We start from the raw sequence: 19019 nt of genomic DNA on the forward strand, positions 1-19019 counted from the left end.
ACTGCCAGTTTATTTACAGTATGAATAGATCGCTGTCTCTTGGAAGTTGGACACCCCTGGTTTAGGGTACCGTATTTTTCGCTCCACAAGACTCACCTTTTTCCTCCTAAAAAGTAAGGGGAAATGTCCGTGCATCTTATGGCGCGAATGTGTGGTCCTGGAGCCAAATCGCCCGAGTGCGGCACGCTCCTGGGCTACTCTTTGGAGGTGGGGGAGGGAGCCACGCTGCTCTGCTAGCAGCCTCCTCTTTCCCCTGAAGCTCCGGGAAGGTTTTGGAGCAGTGGGCAGGCTGTGCGCCATTGCCCCGCGCTCCTGGGCTGCTCTTTGGGGTGGGGGGAGAGCCACGATCCTGTCCAGCTTTCCTGTCCAATCGTGGCTGACTCTGGGGTTGCGGTGCTCATCTCGCTTTATTGGCCAAGGGAGCCGGCATACAGCTTCCGGGTCACGTGGCCAGCATGACTAAGCCGCTTCTGGCAAACCAGAGCAGCGCACGGAAATGCCATTTGCCTTCCCGCCGGAGCGGTACCTATTTATCTACTTGCACTTTGACGTGCTTTTGAACTGCTAGGTTGGCAGGAGCAGGGACCGAGCAACGGGAGCTCACCCTGTCGTGGGGATTTGAACCGCCGACCTTCTGATCGGCAAGTCCTAGGCTCTGTGGTTTAACCCACAGCGCCACCCGCGTCCCTATGTATGCCCTTACTCACCTGAAAAACAGACAAATCCGAAAGGTAGCAGCAGAGGGGGAAATTCTTGGTCTCTCTTATTATTTTAGCACGAGACATTAAAACACCAGCAGAACAGAGCCAATACAGTTCAACGTCCACGTATTTCACACTGGAGGGGCTGTAGCTGGAAACCGAATTACTTACGGCCACCGTGCAAAGTTGCACATAGTGAATTTTGCAGGCCAGGCTCTGGCTTGTTTATAACAGGGTGAGGGACCATGGACTTGCCAGACGTTTTTGGATTCCCAACCCCCATCATCCCTGACCACTGACCATACTGGCTAGGACTGGTGAGTCTCAGAGACTCCCAGTCCCTGGTTTGCAACAAGCCTGCGGTGTTGCACCATGGCTAGCAAACCTGACTCTGGCTTCCTGTTCAGAATTGCCAGCAGGGACAGCTGGCAACCTTGCCCACACACCGTATTTGTTCAGAAAATATAGGTCAGGGGGAAAACCATTGACTAGGAAGAAGGAAGCACAGATCTCTTGAAAACCAAGAGCAGCAAAGGGAGGCGTTGGGATTTCTTTTCTTTCCTTTTTGAAAAGTTTTTATTGTTAAAATAATTCTTCATTAATACACAGATATTGCAAATATACAAGCATACAAACATACATTTCATACAATCCTTTAAAATGTTCAAACATACCTACACTCAATCCCACAGATAATTCCTTTTCCCATCACCACCCACCACCCCTCACCCCACCTTTGTGTTAGACTTCCAATCTACTCAATTGCAATTTCTTTCCACTTCTATTACTTTCTTTCACACACCTCTAACCTAATTTCATACTTCTTTTTCTATTACACATTGTTATCCATCTTATTTAGTATTTCCGTATTTGAAATGGAACTTGTTTATTCTAATAGGAGTTCTGATTTTTCGATATGGTTTTGCAAGTATCCTTTAAACACCTTCCAGTCCAGTGGATTTCTTTTCCCTTCAAATGCGGCTTAACTTGGCTGTTTTCAGAGACTTCTCCTTCAAACTTTTTTTAAATTTCAAAGCCATTCAGCCAAGGACATTCTTTCTCCGCTGGCATCGAGCCCAGCTTCTATTCCCCAACCCCTCCCACATGACACACACTCTGTTTGGGCAACTGAGACCTTTGGTTTCCTTGGCCTTGTTCCCGAGGGTTTATTTTCTTTTGTTTGTGAAGAAAGCCTCCCTAAACCCTTCCCTGTGAAAAAAATCACACCACCTCCTGGGCAACTCGCTGTCTTTCGCCCACTAAAGCAGTACCATCTGTCTATGAGGAAAGGTAAGCCTTCGTTTTCCCCCTTTTGTCCGTCGAAATAACGCCGCAGCTTTTCAGAAAACAAGTGCCTGTTTTTCTCCGAAAGTCAATCAGGGCTCCAAGTTTGGGAACTTGTTGAAACAGGGCGGAGCGGGGCAGAGCAGGAAGGGGGAAAGGCAACGCTTCAATTTGGAATTGTTGTTAAAAGTTTGGGAGGAAAGTTTGCCTTTGAAAGCTGCAAAAGCGAAGAGGAGCCAGGTGCCTGAACTCCTAATGTGAGGTGGAGATCTCTTGGCTACTCTTTAACAAGGAGTGACTTGAAAAATTCAGGGGTGCAATTTTGGCTGACTGGTTGTTCAGATCTTCCTGGCAGGGCCAGTCCCCACCATGAGCCAAGGTGAGGCGACCGCCTCAGGTGGCAGGACCCACGGGGCAGCAGAATCAGCCTCCAAGGAATGCATCACCTGTTAGTGCCACCAATCCATGTGCGTCTTGGAGGCTGGTTCTGCTGCCTCCTTGGCACCCCGCTCCAGATGTTGTCTCTACAGCAGCCTCTTGGCAAATAGGAGGTGGTCTCGCCCCAGCCCAGAAACTGCTCCCTGGGGTCTCCTGGGGTCTGACATGACTTGAAGCGGGTCTTTGATTCCCACTTCACCCACCTGCTATGGTTGATTTGATTCCCCACCTTGTCCCTGGTATACATCTTCATTTGCCCATCATCCCTGCCAAGGAGGGACACTGTTTTGTGGCTTGCCTCAGGTGTCAAAATGTCTTGGGCTGGCCCTGCCTCCTGGCGCGGTTGTGAAGGCAGAAGCTTTGGCAATGATCTACTGCTGCTCAAAGATAGCGGATAGCGTCAGCATGTGGACGGGGAGGTGGGGCTGCTCTCGAGTTGGTTCTGATGAGATGATATTTTTGTCCGTAAATCTTAGAAAAACTCACTTCCTCTTTTTGACTGCTTCACTCTCTCTTGAGCTGTCTCTCGCTTGAAGTTTATGCTCTCTGCCATGTGCAGAGGCTGAGTTTTTGCTGGAACAGCGGTTGCTGTTCTATGAAAATCTTATATCTGACTGATTTATAATTATGTATGTGTTTAAATCAATATTATATCGTTTTACTGTTAGTTATTTAGTATGTAATATGCTTAACATGTGTTCTTAAAATCTTTTAAATTTATTTATTTATTTAATAAGGTTTATACACCTCTTAAAGGGACGTGGGTGGCGCTGTGGTCTAAACCACTGAGCCTCTTGGGCTTGCCGATCAGAAGGCCAGCGGTTCGAACCCCCACGACGGGGTGAGCTCCCGTTGCTCGGTCCCTGCTCCTGCCAACCTAGCAGTTCGAAAGCACATCAAAGTGCAAGTAGATAAATAGGTACCACTCTGGCGGGAAAGTAAATGGTGTTTCCGTGCGCTGCTCTGGTTTCGCCAGAAGCGGCTTAGTCATGCTGGCCACATGACCTGGAAAAACTGTCTGCAGACAAACGCTGGCTCCCTCGGCCAGTAAAGCGAGATGAGCTCCGCAACCCCAGAGTCAGCAACGACTGGACTTAACTGTCAGGGGTCCTTTACCTTTACCTTTTTATACTCCTCTTGCTTGTAAATAAACAAACCACACACCCTCAAAGCGGTTGACAAAAAGAGAAAACAGTGATACTGAGAAACATTTTCAACCCTACTTTTAAAACATACAAAACATTACTAAAACAGATTAAAATTACCTCAACTTTCAAAGCATCTGGGCAGGCTTGTTTAAACAAGGATGTTTTTAGCAGGTGCCAAGAAGAGAACTGTGCAGGCACCTGCTCAATCTCAATAGGCAGGGAGTTCCAAAGTTCACATGCTGCCAAACTAAACGACCGGGTTCTTAAAAATGCAGAATGGATATTATATGTCGCTTGTAGGTGTGCCAGTTCTGCCAATCAAAGCAGTATATAGATGAGAGAACCTCGACACATTACTGCTTCGGTTAAGTCCAGTGTTACACAAGGTTTTCACAGCAAACTTCAGTCTAGACCTTCGTTGGCGAACCTCTGGCCAGGAGTTCAAATTGGGCCCATGAGCACCTTTCCTCCCAATCAGCCCCACCCTTCCCAACACCTTTGATCCTATAAGATGATTCTCCCAAAGCCTTGATATTCACTCCCTGTTCTGCATTGGCAAAAGAAAGCAAGCTTTGGGTGGTAAAGCCAACATTTTCGGCTCCACACCTGGCTATTGGCGAGAATAAATGAGTAGCAGTAACCATATGCCTGGTCAGCTGCTCCTGTACTAAGTAAAGGTAAAGGGACCCCTGACCATTAGGTCCGGTCATGGCCGACTCTGGGGTTGCGCGCTCATCTTGCTCTATTGGCCGAGGGAGCCGGCGTACAGCTTCCAGGTCATGTGGCCAGCATGACTAAGCCGCTTCTGGCGAACCAGAGCAGTGCACGGAAACGCCATTCGCCTTCCTGCCGGAGTGGTACCTATTTATCTTCTTGCACTTTGACATGCTTTCGAACTGCTAGGTTGGCAGGAGCAGGGACCGAGCAACGGGAGCTCACCCCGTTGCGGGGATTCGAACCGCCAACCTTCTGATCGGCAAGTCCTAGGCTCTGTGGTTTAACCCACAGCACCACCCACGTCCCTTTCGCTCCCGTACTATAACACCTTTAAAATGAAAATAAATGGCCAAAATAAACTCCGGAGGGGTGGGGGCAGAGCATGGCCACAGTGGCCTAAGTGATGGCATTGGGTCTGTTTGCCACTGGCCCCATCACCTGTCCCTCTCTGGATGATAATTTGGGGACTTTGACCACCAAAATTCAGCCGTAGCTCCACTTCTCCCCCCTCCTGCATTTTATTCGGCAAAGTGTCTTGCAGGTGGTCCTCTCGTCTTCTCTTATTTTGACTGCACTGCCTGAGAGATGGGCAGCCCAGATTCTTATCTTCGGAAAGACTGGCAGATGATCCGTGGCATCCCCATGGTCTGCGCGTTCTCCTTTGACTGGGACAGGATCGACCGTTTCCAGAGCAGGCCGGATGATATCGTGATATCCACGTACCCCAAATCTGGTGAGCGTTGCGTGGGGAACAGGACCGCGTTGACAATCTGCTACCTTTTGATGACCGCCCAAAATTCGCTGTCTGGTGTGGCCCATCTCGGTGTGTCTAACAGTGGCAAGCCTGTTGGAACAAGGATGTCTTTGCTTGGCACCAGAAGGACAGCAAGGAGGGAACTAGGCTAGTTTCTTCAGGGAGGGAGTTCCAGAGTCTGGGAGCAGCCACCAGGAAGGCCCTGCCCTGTACCCCACTTTCCTACACACTTACCCCACCTATTAACTTGCCCTGATTACTGTAATATTATTACACAGACACACTATTATTTATAAACACCAGAACACCAGAACAGCCTTGGTCCAGTATACTTGAAGGAGCGTCTCCACCTCCATCGTTCTGCCTGGACACTGAGGTCCAGCTCCAAGGGCCTTCTGGCGGTTCCCTCGCTGTGAGAAGTGAGGTTACAGGGAACCAGGCAGAGGGCCTTCTCGGTAGTGGCAGCCGCCCTGTGGAATGCCCTCCCACCAGATGTCAAAAAGAAAAATAACTAACAAACTTTTAGAAGACATCTAAAGGCAGCCCTGTTTAGGGAAGATTTTAATGTTTAATAGGTTATTGTATTTTAGTGTTTTGTTGGAAGCTGCCCAGAGTGGCTGGGGGGACCCAGCCAGATGGGTGGGGTATAAATAATAAATTATTATTATATTATTAACATCACAAAGCCCAAATCCTAGGGGCCAAGGGGTTTTCAGCCCCTCCCGAATAAAATATTTGAGGGGGCCAAGCTCTACCAAAGTTGATGGACATTGCCATTCAAATGGTGCGTGCGCACTGCGTCATGTGACCGATTATGCAGGACGGGGCTTTCCTGGGCTCCACCCCAATATTTTATTCAACTTGGCACCCCTGCACCCATTCGCTGCCATTGTTGTCCTCTATGAGTTAGGAGGGCAGTTTCTGAAATGTGTAGGTTGTACAGAAGGCTCGCCTGTAAGGGGGCTTCCATCTTGAACAAGAGTGCACAAGAAGACGCCAAGCTGCCATTTTGTCCCCACTGCCCCGCCCCCATGTGTTTACACATTTAGGGAATGCCTGAAGAAGAATGTGCCCTATAGAGCAGGCATAGGCAAACTCCGGCCCTCCAGATGTTTGGGACTACAATTCCCATCATTCCTGACCACTGGTCCTGTTAGCTAGGGATGATGGGAATTGTAGTCCCAAACATCTGGAGGACCGGAGTCTGCCTATGCCTGCTATAGAGAGTCTATGTATGGCTGAGTAAGCTCTACAAGAAAACAGTGAGACTTGCACCCTAGTAAGCACATACGGGGTTGAGCTACATGGCTGTAACCTATGCGTGTCAATAGATTTTAATTATTAGGAGCTTTTTAAGGGTTCCATAAAACACACCCTACAACCTACTGGCTGCATAAAAGGTAAAGAGACCCCTGACCATTAGGTCCAGTCGTGGCTGACTATGGGGTTGCGGCACTCATCTCGCTTTATTGGCCGAGGGAGCTGGCGTACAGCTTCCGGGTCATGTGGCCAGCATGACTAAGCCACTCCTGGTGAACCAGAGCAGCGCATGGAAACACCGTTTACCTTCCTGCTGGAGCGGTACCTATTTATCTACTTGCACTCTGACATGCATTCGAACTGCTAGGTTGGCAGGAGCAGGGACCGAGCAACGGGAGCTCACGCCGTCGTGGGGATTAGAACCGCCGACCTTCTGATTGGCAAGTCCTAGGCTCTGTGGTTTAACCCACAGCGCCACCCGCGTCCCTTAGGACACCCCTATTGATCATAAGGCATTGGCTGGAGATGTTTCAGCAGGTGTATCAACCCATTTGGACTTCTGAGAAAATTCCCTGTCTTACTTTTCGTTTCTGTATGTTTGTTTGTTTCCAGGCACCACATGGATGAGCGAAATTGTGGACTTGATTAGGAACGATGGCGACCCTGACAAAAGCAAACGGGCAATTTTCAATAAAGTGCCCATGCTGGAATTTGCTGCCCCAGGAAACATGCCAGCAGGTAAACTTGCGTGCGAGTTACCGAGAGAACTTGACTTTCAGAGATCCCAGGTGAACAGGTAAAAATTAAAGTGGGTGGCGGAATAAGCAGTTTCCTGTGGATTCCTGCTTTCCTATCTTTTCTTGATCTCTGGCCAAGGATCAAAGCTCCTCTTCCCTGCCTTGATGAAAGGGAGCATAAAAGAAATCTGCATTTCTGGCAGGTGAGTGAGACTATTTTATATGTTTAGATCACACGTAATTTTCAGAGAGTGGTTTTCCCTCTTCATAACATCCGGCACCCAAACTGGGAGAAAAAAGAGAAGTGGGAGCAGGTGCAGGGGGGGAAACTAGGATGGTTAGGCCACCATTGCTATGCATTTTAAGCAGTATCACACCACTTTAAGCAGTCATAAAAAAAGGTAAAGGGACCCCTGACCATTAGGTCCAGTCGCGGATGACTCTGGGGTTGCGGCGCTCATCTCGCTTTATTGGCCGAGGGAGCCGGCATACAGCTTCTGGGTCATGTGGCCAGCCTGACTAAGCGGCTTCTCGCAAACCAGAGCAGCACACGGAAACGCCGTTTACCTTCCCGCCAGAGTGGTACCTATTTATCTACTTGCACTTTTTGAAATCCCCCGTTGTGGGGATTCGAACCGCCGACCTTCTGATTGGCAAGTCCTAGGCTCTGTGTTTTAACCCACAGTGCCACCCGCATCCCTTTAAGCAGTCATGGCTTCCTCAAGCATTCTGGGAACTATAGTTTGTTAAGGGTGCTGACAGGAGGCCCGTTTCCTGCCCACAGAGCTACAATTCTCAGAGTGGTTTAACAGCCTACACCTCTTCTTTGGGAATTGTAGCACTGTGAAGGGGAACGGGGCCTCCTAAGAACTCTCAGCAGCACCCTTAACAAACTACATTTCCCATGATGCCTTGGGGGAAGCCATGACTGTTTAGTGATGTGATACTGGTTTAACTGCATAGTGCAAATGGAGCCTCGACTACTTCTGCCTGAAAATGAGTCAGATGACAGCTCACCTCACTTCAAGCAACAGCCTAGCACTGTGATCCCTAGCAGTGGAGATCAGGAGAGGCATGTGCTGGATTGGACCCAAGTCAAAGAAGTCTTTTCCTGCCTCTTGGACCATCCTTAAGTGGATCTGCAGGAAAAGCCTGTAGACAAGGCATAGGCAAACTTGGCTCTCCAGATGTTTTGGGACTACAACTCCCATCATCCCTAGCTAACAGGACCAGTGGTCAGGGATGATGGGAATTGTAGTCTCAAAAATATCTGGAGGGCTGAGTTTGCCTATGCCTGCTGTAGATCAGGGGCCAGCAAACTTTTTCAGCAGGGTGCCGGTCCACTGTCCCTCGGACCTTGGGGGGGGGGGCTGGACTATATTTGGGAGGGGGGGGAATGAACGAATTCCTATGCCCCACAAAAACCCCAGAGATGCATTTTAAATAAAAGCAGACATTCTACTCATGTAAAAAAACTCTGATTCCCGGACCGGATTTAGTAGGCGATTGGGCCGGATCCGGCCCTCAGGCCTTACTTTGCCTACTCCTGCTGTAGACAGTGAAAGAAGAGAAAGAAGAGGGGAGACTCATATACCAGAAGCAGAGGAAAATGACCTCTGGGTATATCACGCAGTGATGAGGGCGGGAATGCACAATGACAAATTGCTGAGTAGAAGGCCAGCCAAAAATAAATGACTCAGCAGTCTTAAACACATACACTGAACCACCCCAAAAGGACCTGCCAACCCAAATCCAAAGCAGCTCTCAAAATCATGCTGTATGCTAGCATCTCTCTCACTGAGGATGACTAGAAACAGGAAACCTACCACAGTGAAAACTCAAAAAGCCCAGTCTTCTAATATGGCTATTGGGAATATTTCTCATAGAGGGGAAGAATAGTGTTATAAATTTGTGGGGTGCCTGGACCACCTCCTTCTAATTCTGGGGCGCCAGGCATTGAATTTAGCATGTTAAAGTATAAGGTAAAGGGGCCCCTGACCATTAGGTCCAGTCGTGGCCGCCTCTGAGGTTGCGGTGCTCATCTTGCTTTATTGGATGAGGGAGCTGGCGTACAGCATCCGGGTTATGTGGCCAGCATGACTTAGCCGCTTCTGGCAAACCAGAGCAGCGCACGGAAACGCTATTTACCTTCCTGCCAGAGTGGTACCTATTTATCTACTTGCAGTTTGACGTGCTTTCAAACTGCTAGGTTGGCAGGAGCATGGACCGAGGAATGGGAGCTCACCCCGTCACAGGGATTTGAACCGCCAACCTTCTGATTGTCAAGTCCTAGGACTGTGGTTTAGCCCACAGCGCCACCCGCGTCCCACAGCACCACCCACGTGGAAGCCCCCCGCCCCATCCTAGGCTCAGGTTGTATATATCTATAAATAAACCATACATCATAAAGACACCACGGTCTCCGCTGTGCCTCATTCCAAGGAAACTGAAGCCTGGGTAAATGCCTGGAACCTCCGCGGAGATTAGGGTGTGTGTGGCTGTAACAATACGCTCCCTTGTTTCTCAGATCATTGAACAGGGGTGGGGAATCTGTGCCCCTCCAGATGAGATATTGCTGAACCACGTCATGCCAGGCCGTTGTCCATGCTTTGCTGGGCTGATAAGAGTTTTAGTTCAGCAAGTGGATAGCTCTGTTGGTTATAGCATGGTGCTGATACAGTGGTACCTCTGGTTGTGAACAGGATCTATTCCGCAGGCCTGTTCACAAAAAGAAAAGCCCACAATCTGAAGCACCGTATCTGCTCAGGTGCGCAGCGTGATTTGGCCCTTGTGCGCATGCACGAAGAGCGATTTAGCGCTTCTGCGCATGCACGAGCGGCGGAACCCAGAAGTAACCCTTTCCGGTACTTCCGGGTTGCTGCAGCACACAACCTGAAAAAATGTATCATGAAGCAAACGTAACATGAGGTAAGACTGTAATGTCAAGGTTGCAGGTTCAGTCCCTGTATGGGGCAGCTGAATATTCCAGCATTGCAAGGGGTTGGACCAGACGATCCTTGGGGTCACCCACTCCACAATTATATGATTCTGTAACCTCGGCGAGCATGGGGTAAAGGTTCGTCGGTCCTGGAGGCTAACCGAGAGGCGAGGTCCGAGTCTAGTCCAAGGTCGATGGTGCGGTATGGAGGCTGTCCGTCAAAGCTGTAGCTGGGTCCAAGGCAGGGAGTCGGGTGGGGTCAGGAACTCTGGCAGAAGAGCAGGACAGGGTGCAGGCAGGAACAGGCTAGCAACAACATTGCTCCCGCAACCTGGGACTGGGGCTGACTGACTTTTATCTGCCCCAAGGCATAGGGCGGCCCTGGTCCACAAGTGACTTGCCTCCCCTGGCCTGGAGGTGAGCACTCCTCCTGCAGGAATTTAGTTCCCTCTGCCTCTCTGCCCTGAGCCTCTGCAGCTCAGGAGAGGCTGGAGGGTTACTGGACACAGATGTAACCTCAGCTTCCCCTGACAGGGCTGAGAGTGGAGCACCTGCAGGAAATGGGTCCTCCATCACCTTAGGGGCCAGAGCAGACTCAGCTGGTGCCTGCACCTGAGGATCCAGCACAGGTGAGGACCCTTCAGGCTCAAGCCCCAGCCCTGGCTCAGCTGGTTCTGGAGGCGGGGACTCCTGTGCAGGCTGGGATTCTTCAGGTTCAGCCTCTGAGTCTGAATCCCAGGCCATCACAAAAGGTTTCCTGCAACTACCATACTGAAAGCTTTTTCTAGTGATCCAAGCTTTGCCTGAGTTGCTTTAGCCTACTGGTGCAATGAAGTTTCCTTGGCCCGCAGGTCACAGGTCTCACCACAGTTCCCTCTTCTGCCCACAGCTAGGTAATGATGGCAGACAGGAACAGTGAACTGTCCTTCATACCCCAGGTCAACTGTTCAACCATATTACCTAGTAACACTCTTTTGCTCAGCAGGCACAGAACAATTAACTCAGATGCCATCTCCTCGCCTGGTGAAGACCCACCTCCCAATTGACCTCCTTCCCAAGTCCTTCTGGGAAAATGGCTGCAAGGTAATCCTACAAGGCAGCTAGTTTCAAAGTTTTGCAAAAACAAACAAACAAAAAATCCACCGGTTTATACGTACCTAGTGTCAAAAACTACCAGTACAATTTGGACTGTGTGTCCCCCCCCCCCTGCTTTCCTTCTATGAAGATGATCTACGTGGCTCGCAACGCAAAGGACGTCGCTGTCTCCTTTTACCACTTTGACTTGATGAACAAGCTGCACCCAGACCCAGGTCCCTGGGAAAACTACCTGGAGAAATTCATGGCTGGAAGAGGCAAGTCTGCCCATCTATTCGCGACTGTATGTAGCTAAACTTTTCACTTTCCCAGGAAACATAAAGTATTGTTATGGGTTTGGGGTGGAGGGTCAGTTCAGTCTGTGATCCTGCATCCAGTGAGCTTGACAATCTAGTACAGGCATGCCCAAAGTCTGTTTTGGGGGCCTAATCCGACCCCTTGGCCGGTTTTATCTGGCCCCTGTGGCAGTTTATTTCTTGGGGTCAAAAAACCCTTAAAAAAAAAAAGCTCAACAACTTTGGTCGGCCCTCACGCATGTTTACTTCATCAAATCTGGCCCTCTTTGAAAAATGTTTGGGAACCTCTGATCTGCTAGAACAGGGGTAGGCAACCTAAGGCCCAGGGGCCACAAGCAGCCCGTGGGGGTCATTTAACCGCCCCCAAGCTGCCCCCAAACTGCTCGGCAAGTCCCTGCCCACTGTGCTAATCCGGCGCAGTGCAGCATGGGGACTTGCTTCCACGGCGCCGAAAATTGTGTATGTGCAGAAGCAGACACCGGAAATCGCGGGTGCGCATTTACGTGCACGTGTGATCTGGCCCACAGAGGGATCTCTGGTGGAGTGAACCGGCCCAGGCGAGGTAAACCTTGCTGACCCCTGTACTAGAAGATGCTGTTCAAACCAGTTTCTTGGTTAATAGCTAGCCAGTAAAGTGCTCTCATCAGCACCTCAAAGAATGACCTAAGTGGTGGGACACTCCAGGCATTTAAGCTACAAAGCCAGGATAAAACTCTGTGTGTGTCAAAGCTCAAGAATATGTGGTTTATATTATACTTATCATCATCATCCAGATGTTAAGACTACAGGGATTAGATCCAGCACCTGTGGATTACAGATCTATGTTGATCCACCATCTTCATGCAGAAACGCACAGGGAACGTCAGTGGACTTAGGTTCTGATCTCACAACCATTTTAGCCTTGGTTTTCTTTAAGATTTAAGTAATGCTGCCATAGATGGAACTGGCCACACACAGGATGGTGGACTGAAATTAACCAGTGATACTTAACCCTTAGAGTGGGGTAACAGGCCCCTTTGAGAATTTGATGAAAACTACAGACCCCATCTCTTCAGAAAAAAATGCAATTATAAATACATTCACACAAAGTTTTGCATGCACTTAATTTTTTTGCACTGGCAAACATTTTTCCTTTTGTGTCTGGCGCACAGACCCCCCTGAAGCTCACAGGGTCCATGGGCCACATGCTAAGAACCGCTTGCCTAACTCACCCCTGGCCAATCTATTCTCATGCTGCTGTGCCAATAGCTGATCTGGAGTAATATCAGAGCCTGCACAGGCCTGAGTACGCCAGTGGAAACAGAAGCAAGCAGTGTGCAAGTTTTATGAAATGAACGAATGAAGGAATAAGGCAGCAGTGGCTAGTCGAAAACGACTGCTACCACAAGCTGAGATCATTGTGAGAATAAAAACAACACTTGGCATTTTTGCAACCCCTTCTGAGTGTTCAAAATGCCTTGTGTGCGTTTTTTTCAGTGATCTTTACAACAACCATGGGAGGTGGACCAGCATCATTTCCTCCATTTTGCAGATGGGGAGTTGAGGCTGAGAAAAGTGTGGCTTGCTTAAAGCCCCCTAGCAAATATGTAACTGAGACAGGATTAGGTCTGGGGACTTCTCAGTTTACAATTTAGCCAATAGGCCCTTGTATTCTATTACAAGATTCAACTTGTTAGGGTTTTTTTAAATATATAAAAACCATCTATTATTTCTCCACTTCTCTGCTCTTTCTCAAAATTTAGTGGCTTTTGGTTCCTGGTATGACCATGTGAAAAGCTGGTGGGATAAGAGGAACGACCACCCCATCCTATACCTGTTTTATGAAGACATGAAAGAGGTAGGAACCAACAGGATAAGCCCTTGAGGCTATTTTATGTGACATATTGGAAGAAGCAAATCTTGCAGGGGATTATATGCCGTATAATTTTTGTTTTTAAAAATGTGGAAAATCTTAAGAATTGCCTTCCTGACTTGGGCCACGGGTCCAGCAAAAAGATAATGGCTCTCCTTCATTTTATCCTGTATGGAGTTTTATATACAGTGGTACCTCGGGTTACATATGCTTCAGGTTAGATACGCGTCAGGTTACAGACTCTGCTAACCCAGAAATAGTGCTTCAGGTTAAGAACTTTGCTTCAGGATGAGAACAGAAATCGTGCTCTGGCGGCGCGGCGGCAGCAGGAGGCCCCACTAGCTAAAGTGGTGCTTCAGGTTAAGAACAGTTTCAGGTTAAGAACGGACCTCCGGAATGAATTAAGTACTTAACTCGAGGTACCACTGTATTCAGCAAAGCTTGCTGAATTAGAAGCACAATTGCTTCATCGAATACCCAAGAACCATCAAAATGCTGATCTATTTCAACACCGTTTCCCATAGGACCCAAAGCGCGAGATAAAGAAAGTGGTACATTTCTTGGGAAAGAACCTGGACGATTCGGTAGTGGATAAGATTGCCTACAACACATCCTTTGAACTGATGAAGGACAATCCTGCCACAAACTATAGGATGGCTCCAGCTGCTGTGATGGACCACAGCATCTCCCCATTTATGCGCAAAGGTAAAAGACTTGCACCGTCCTCTCTGACCACCATTCCATAAAGATTTAGGATCATGAACAGATCAGTAACTGACTTCGGTTTTTTTATTATTATTGATTAATTAACCACCCCAATTCAATCTGGATAGTACCAAAACCTCAATATTGGTACTAGAAGGAAAAGCCATAAATACAGAAAAAGAGTTTTGCTGGATTAGGCCATTGGCCCAGCATCCTGTTCTTGTAGTGGCCAGCCAGGTGACTGCAAGAAACCTGAGTGCAGGACCTGCGGACAACAGCACTCCCCGCTTCTGAGATTTCCAGCAACTGGTATTCAGAAGCATGCTGCCTCTAACTGTGGGAGTAAAAAGGTAAAGGGACCCCTGACCATTAGGTCCAGTCTTGGACGACTCTGGGGTTGTGGTGCTCATCTTGCTTTATTGGCCGAGGGAGCCGGCGTACAGCTTCTGGGTCATGTGGCGTATGACTAAGCTGCTTCTGGCGAACCAGAGCAGCACACGGAAATGCCATTTATCTTCCCACCGGAGTGGTATCTATTTATCTACTTGCACTTTGATGTGCTTTCGAACTGCTAGGTTGGCAGGAGCAGGGACCGAGCAACGGGAGCTCAACCCATCATGGGGATTCAAACCGCCAACCTTCTGATCGGCAAGCCCTAGGCTCTGTGGTATGACCCGCAGAGCCACCTGCTTCCCCTGGAACTGTGGGGGTAGGGCATAGCCAATATCCAATGGTATTGGATTGGCTAATATCCAATGGTAGACCTCTGCTCTATAGTTAAAGGTAATGGGACCCCTGACCATTAGGTCCAGTCGTGGCCGACTCGGGGGTTGCGGTGTTCATCTTGCTTTATTGGCCAAGGGAGCCAGTGTTTGTCCGTAGACAGCTTCCGGGTCATGTGGCCAGCATTACTAAGCCACTTCTGGCGAACCAGAGCAGTGCACGGAAATGCCGTTTACCTTCCCGCCAGAGCGGTACCTATTTATCTACTTGCACTTGACATGCTTTTGAACTGCTAGGTTGGCAAGAGCTGGGACTGAGCAACAGGAGTTCACCCCGTCGCGGGGATTCAAACCACCGACCTTCTGATCAGCAAGTCATAGGCTCTGTGGTTTAACCCACAGTGCCACCAGCATGCTTCATGTGGGTCATCTAGTCCATGGGTAGGCAAATTAAGGCCTGGGGGCCGGATCCGGCCCAATCACCTTCTAAATCCAGCCCATGGGCGGTCCAGGAATCAGCGTGTTTTTACATGAGTAGAATATGTCCTTGTCCATGGAGTTTTCTCGGCAGGGATTATGGAGCTGGAGGAGACTCTTGAGAGTCCTATGGACTGCAAGAAGATCAAACCTCTCCATCCTGAAGGAAATAAGCCCTCAGTGCTCGCTGGAAGGATAGATCCTGAAACTGAGGCTCCAATATTTTGACCACCTCATGAGAAGACTCCCTGGAAAAGACCCTGATGTTGGGAAAGATGGAGGGCACAAGGAGGAGGGGACAACAGAGGATGAGATGGTTGGACAGTGTTCTCAAAGCTACCAGCATGAGTTTGACCAAACTGCAGGAGGCAGTGTAAGACAGGAGTGCCTGGCATGCTCTGGTCCAGGGGGTCACGAAGAGTCGGACATGACTAAACAACAACAACAAAGAATGTGTCCTTTTATTTAAAATGCATCTCTGGGTTATTTGTGGTGCATAGGAATTCGTTCATTCCCTCCCCTCCAAAAAAACATATAGTCCAGCCCTCCCCCACAAGGTCTGAGGGACAGTAGTCCGGCCCCCTGCTGAAAAAGTTTGCTGACCCCTGATTCTAGTCTAACCCCCCGCAATTCAGGGAACCCACAACCCCAAGATTAAGAATCTCATGTTGTACCTATTGAACTATCCTAGCTAAAGTAAACAGGTGGCCCATTACCTTCTAGCCAGACTAAAACTGGCTTTTACCAAATAAAACCTATCTGTACTGATTAAAACATCAGTTGATTAATCTACCACCGAGAACTCTCAACTGTCCACCCTTTTTTAAATGGCTTAATCTTCCAGAGAGCTCGTGAACATCTGATTCGTATTCTTCTTTCTTCTAGGGATTGCTGGAGACTGGAAGAATCACTTTACAGTGGCTCAGAATGAGGTATTTGATGAAGATTATAAGAGGAAAATGGCGGACACAACGCTGCGATTCCGAACGGAGATCTGAAGCCCCGTGTTCTGTGCTTTCATTCCAAACCCACCTATCATTCAGTAGACAATTAAAGAGAAGAAGGAAGCCGCTGACCTAGATGGTTGTGGGATACACGTTTGAAAAAATGTGTATGTAGTCTCTGGGAAAGTATTCAGGGGCTAGATCTCATGATTTGCACGAGCAATCTCTCCCTTCCCCCCCCTCTCTCTCACACACAGAGGGAGAGAGACTCTGATCATGTATCAATAAACCTCTCCTATACCTCATTTCTTGTTTTCTTCCACAATTCTGCTTCTAAGAGCAGCTTAGGTAAAGGTAAAGGGACCCCTGACCATTAGGTCCAGTCGTGACCGACTCTGGGGTTGCGGTGCTCATCTCGCTTTATTGGCTGAGGGAGCTGACATACAGCTTCCGGGTCAAGTGGCCAGCATGACTAAGCCGCTTTTGGCAAACCAGAGCAGCGCATGGAAACGCTGTTTGCCTTCCCGCCGGAGCGGTACCTATTTATCTACTTGCACTTTGACGTCCTTTCGAACTGCTAGGTTGGCAGCAGCAGGGACTGAGCAACAGGAGCTCACCCCGTTGTGGGGATTCGAACTGCCGACCTTCAGATCGGCAAGTCCTAGGCTCTGTGGTTTAACCCACAGTGCCACCTGCGTCCCAATAGCAGCTTGGGACAACAATATTGAATGGACAATTGGCAAGAAGGTAAATGGTGAAGCGGGCCCTTCCTCTCTCCTTTCAGTGACATGCTACTTTACATTTTTAAAATAGGGAAAGAATCATACAATCGCAGAGTTGGAAGGGACCCTGACGATCATCTAGTCCAACCCCTCAAGGCAGGAATATGTTGTTGTCCCATACGGGGATCAAACCTCCTACCTTGGCATTATCAGCACCACGCTCTAACCAATTGAGCTATGCCAGTAACTTCCAAAGCCACCCCATCATGTATTATTCACAAATTGCGATTATTAAAAAGTTAAGGATAAAACAGACGTATCTGGTGGCTTTTAGTCATATTTGAGTATATTGTGCTGATCCTGGTGAATATATTTTGTCTGTGTTTGAATTTCCTTGCTGCAAAATCTAGTATGTTTTCCTTCACAGAGTACAGGCATTTCTCAGTTATGAGTTAATTCTCTGCGGATTTCTACTAATTTATGCTGTAGTATAGAATTGTATTGATGGTTTTGAATTCTGGTGCTGGAGGAGACTCTTGAGAGTCCCATGGACTGCAAGAAATTCAAACCTATCCATTCTTAAGGACATCAGCCCTGAGCGCTCATGGGAAGGACAGATCCTGAAGCTGAGGCTCCAATACTTTGGCCACCTCATGAGAAGAGAAGACTCCCTGGAAAAGACCCTGATGTTGGGAAAGATGGAGGGCACAAGGAAAAGGGGATGGCAGAGGATGAGATGGTTGGACAGTGTTCTCGAAGCTACGAACATGAGTTTGACCAAACTGCGGGAGGCAGTGGAAGACAGGAGTGCCTGGCGTGCTCTGGTCCATGGGGTCACAAAGAGTTGGACACGACTAAACGACTAAACAACAACATAGTACTGTAAATCATCAATGTTCAATTGGATGGATGGACGGATGGATGGGCAAACAAACAAAACAACCAACCAGCAAATAAAGAAATAAATGAGGTGGGCACCCAGGGGGAAAAAAACACTTTGACAATCCCACCTGCTATTGCACCCCATGTGTTTGACTAGACATGATTTTGGGCCTAGGCATGATCCCCAGAACGGAACCCCTGCATAAATTCCTCAACTTGTACGGTTTTCATAGGTTTTATATAGCAAACCCACCTTTACTGTGGAAAATCTATTAAAACCATACAAATAATTGTCTCGCCGGTTTGCCCGATTATACATTTATTCCGTTCACACCCCACCTTTCTCTCCAAAGGAGCTGAAGGTTCTCCTTCTCCTCTCCATCTTATGCTCAAGACGACCCTGTGAGGTAGGTTAGGCCGAGTGGCAGCCATTGACACACAAGGCCACCCAAGTGAGATTCATGGCCAAGGGGGAATTTGAACCCTAGTTTCCCCCAGGTCCTAGTTTGACGCTATAATAATAGTAATAATAATAATAATTTATTATTTATACCCCGCCCATCTGGCTGGGTCTCCCCAGCCACTCTGGGCGGCTTCCAACCAAATATCAAAAACAATACAGTGGTACCTCAGGTTAAGTACTTAATTCGTTCTGTTCTTAACCTGAAACTGTTCTTAACCTGAAGCACCACTTTAGCTAATGGGGCCTCCTGCTGCTGCCGCCGCAGGTGTTCTCATCCTGAAGCAAAGTTCTTAACCCAAGGTACTATTTCTGGGTTAGCGGAGTCTGTAACCTGAAGTGTATGTAACCTGAGGTACCACTGTACAGCGCCAGACATTAAAAACGTCCCTAAACAGGGCCACCTTCAGGTGCCTTTTAAAAGTACAATAGTTGTTTACAGCCTTGACATCTGGTGGGAGGGCGTTCCACAGGGCAGGCGCCACCACCGAGAAGGCCCTCTGCCTGGTTCCCTGTAACTTGGCTTCTCGCAGGGAGGGAACCGCCAGAAGGCCCTTGATGCTGGACCTCAGTGTCCAGGCAGAACGATGGGGGTGGAGACGCTCCTTCAGGTATACTGGACCAAAGCAGTTTAGGGCTTTAAAGGTCAGCGCCAACACTTTGAATTGTGCTCAGAAACGTACAAGAATATAAGAAAAGCTTTGCTGGATGAGGCCAAAGGCCCCATCTAGTCCAGCATTCTGTTCTCCCGTGGCCAACAACCAGATGCCCCAAGGGGAAAACGCACCAACAGGATCTGAGCGCAGGTAGCCACCCATAGCTCTCTCCTCACCATGAATTTGCTTAGTCCTCTCTGATGTGTTTGTGTGTCCATGTGCCAAAGCAAC

General features: G+C 48.6%; 1 protein-coding gene across 2 annotated transcripts; it reads left to right on the forward strand.

The window, feature by feature from the left end:
• Positions 1-1808: 1808 nt before the first annotated feature.
• Positions 1809-16203, forward strand: LOC309354267 (sulfotransferase 1B1-like). 2 transcript variants are annotated; one of them, XM_081884387.1, is made up of 8 exons: positions 1809-1991; positions 4820-5021; positions 6915-7040; positions 10963-11060; positions 11203-11329; positions 13111-13205; positions 13745-13925; positions 16010-16203. In XM_081884387.1, the coding sequence occupies exons 2-8, from the start codon at positions 4874-4876 to the stop codon at positions 16120-16122; spliced, it is 888 nt and encodes a 295-aa protein (XP_081740513.1). In that variant the 5' UTR covers positions 1809-1991; positions 4820-4873; the 3' UTR covers positions 16123-16203. The 2 variants fall into 2 exon arrangements, with proteins under 2 accessions (XP_081740513.1, XP_081740512.1); XM_081884386.1 differs by having other exon boundaries at positions 4830-5021.
• The last annotated feature ends 2816 nt before the right edge of the window (positions 16204-19019 follow it).

This window comes from Podarcis melisellensis (genome assembly GCF_964234715.1).
Source record: "Podarcis melisellensis genome assembly, chromosome: 13".
Taxonomy (NCBI): domain Eukaryota; kingdom Metazoa; phylum Chordata; class Lepidosauria; order Squamata; family Lacertidae; genus Podarcis; species Podarcis melisellensis.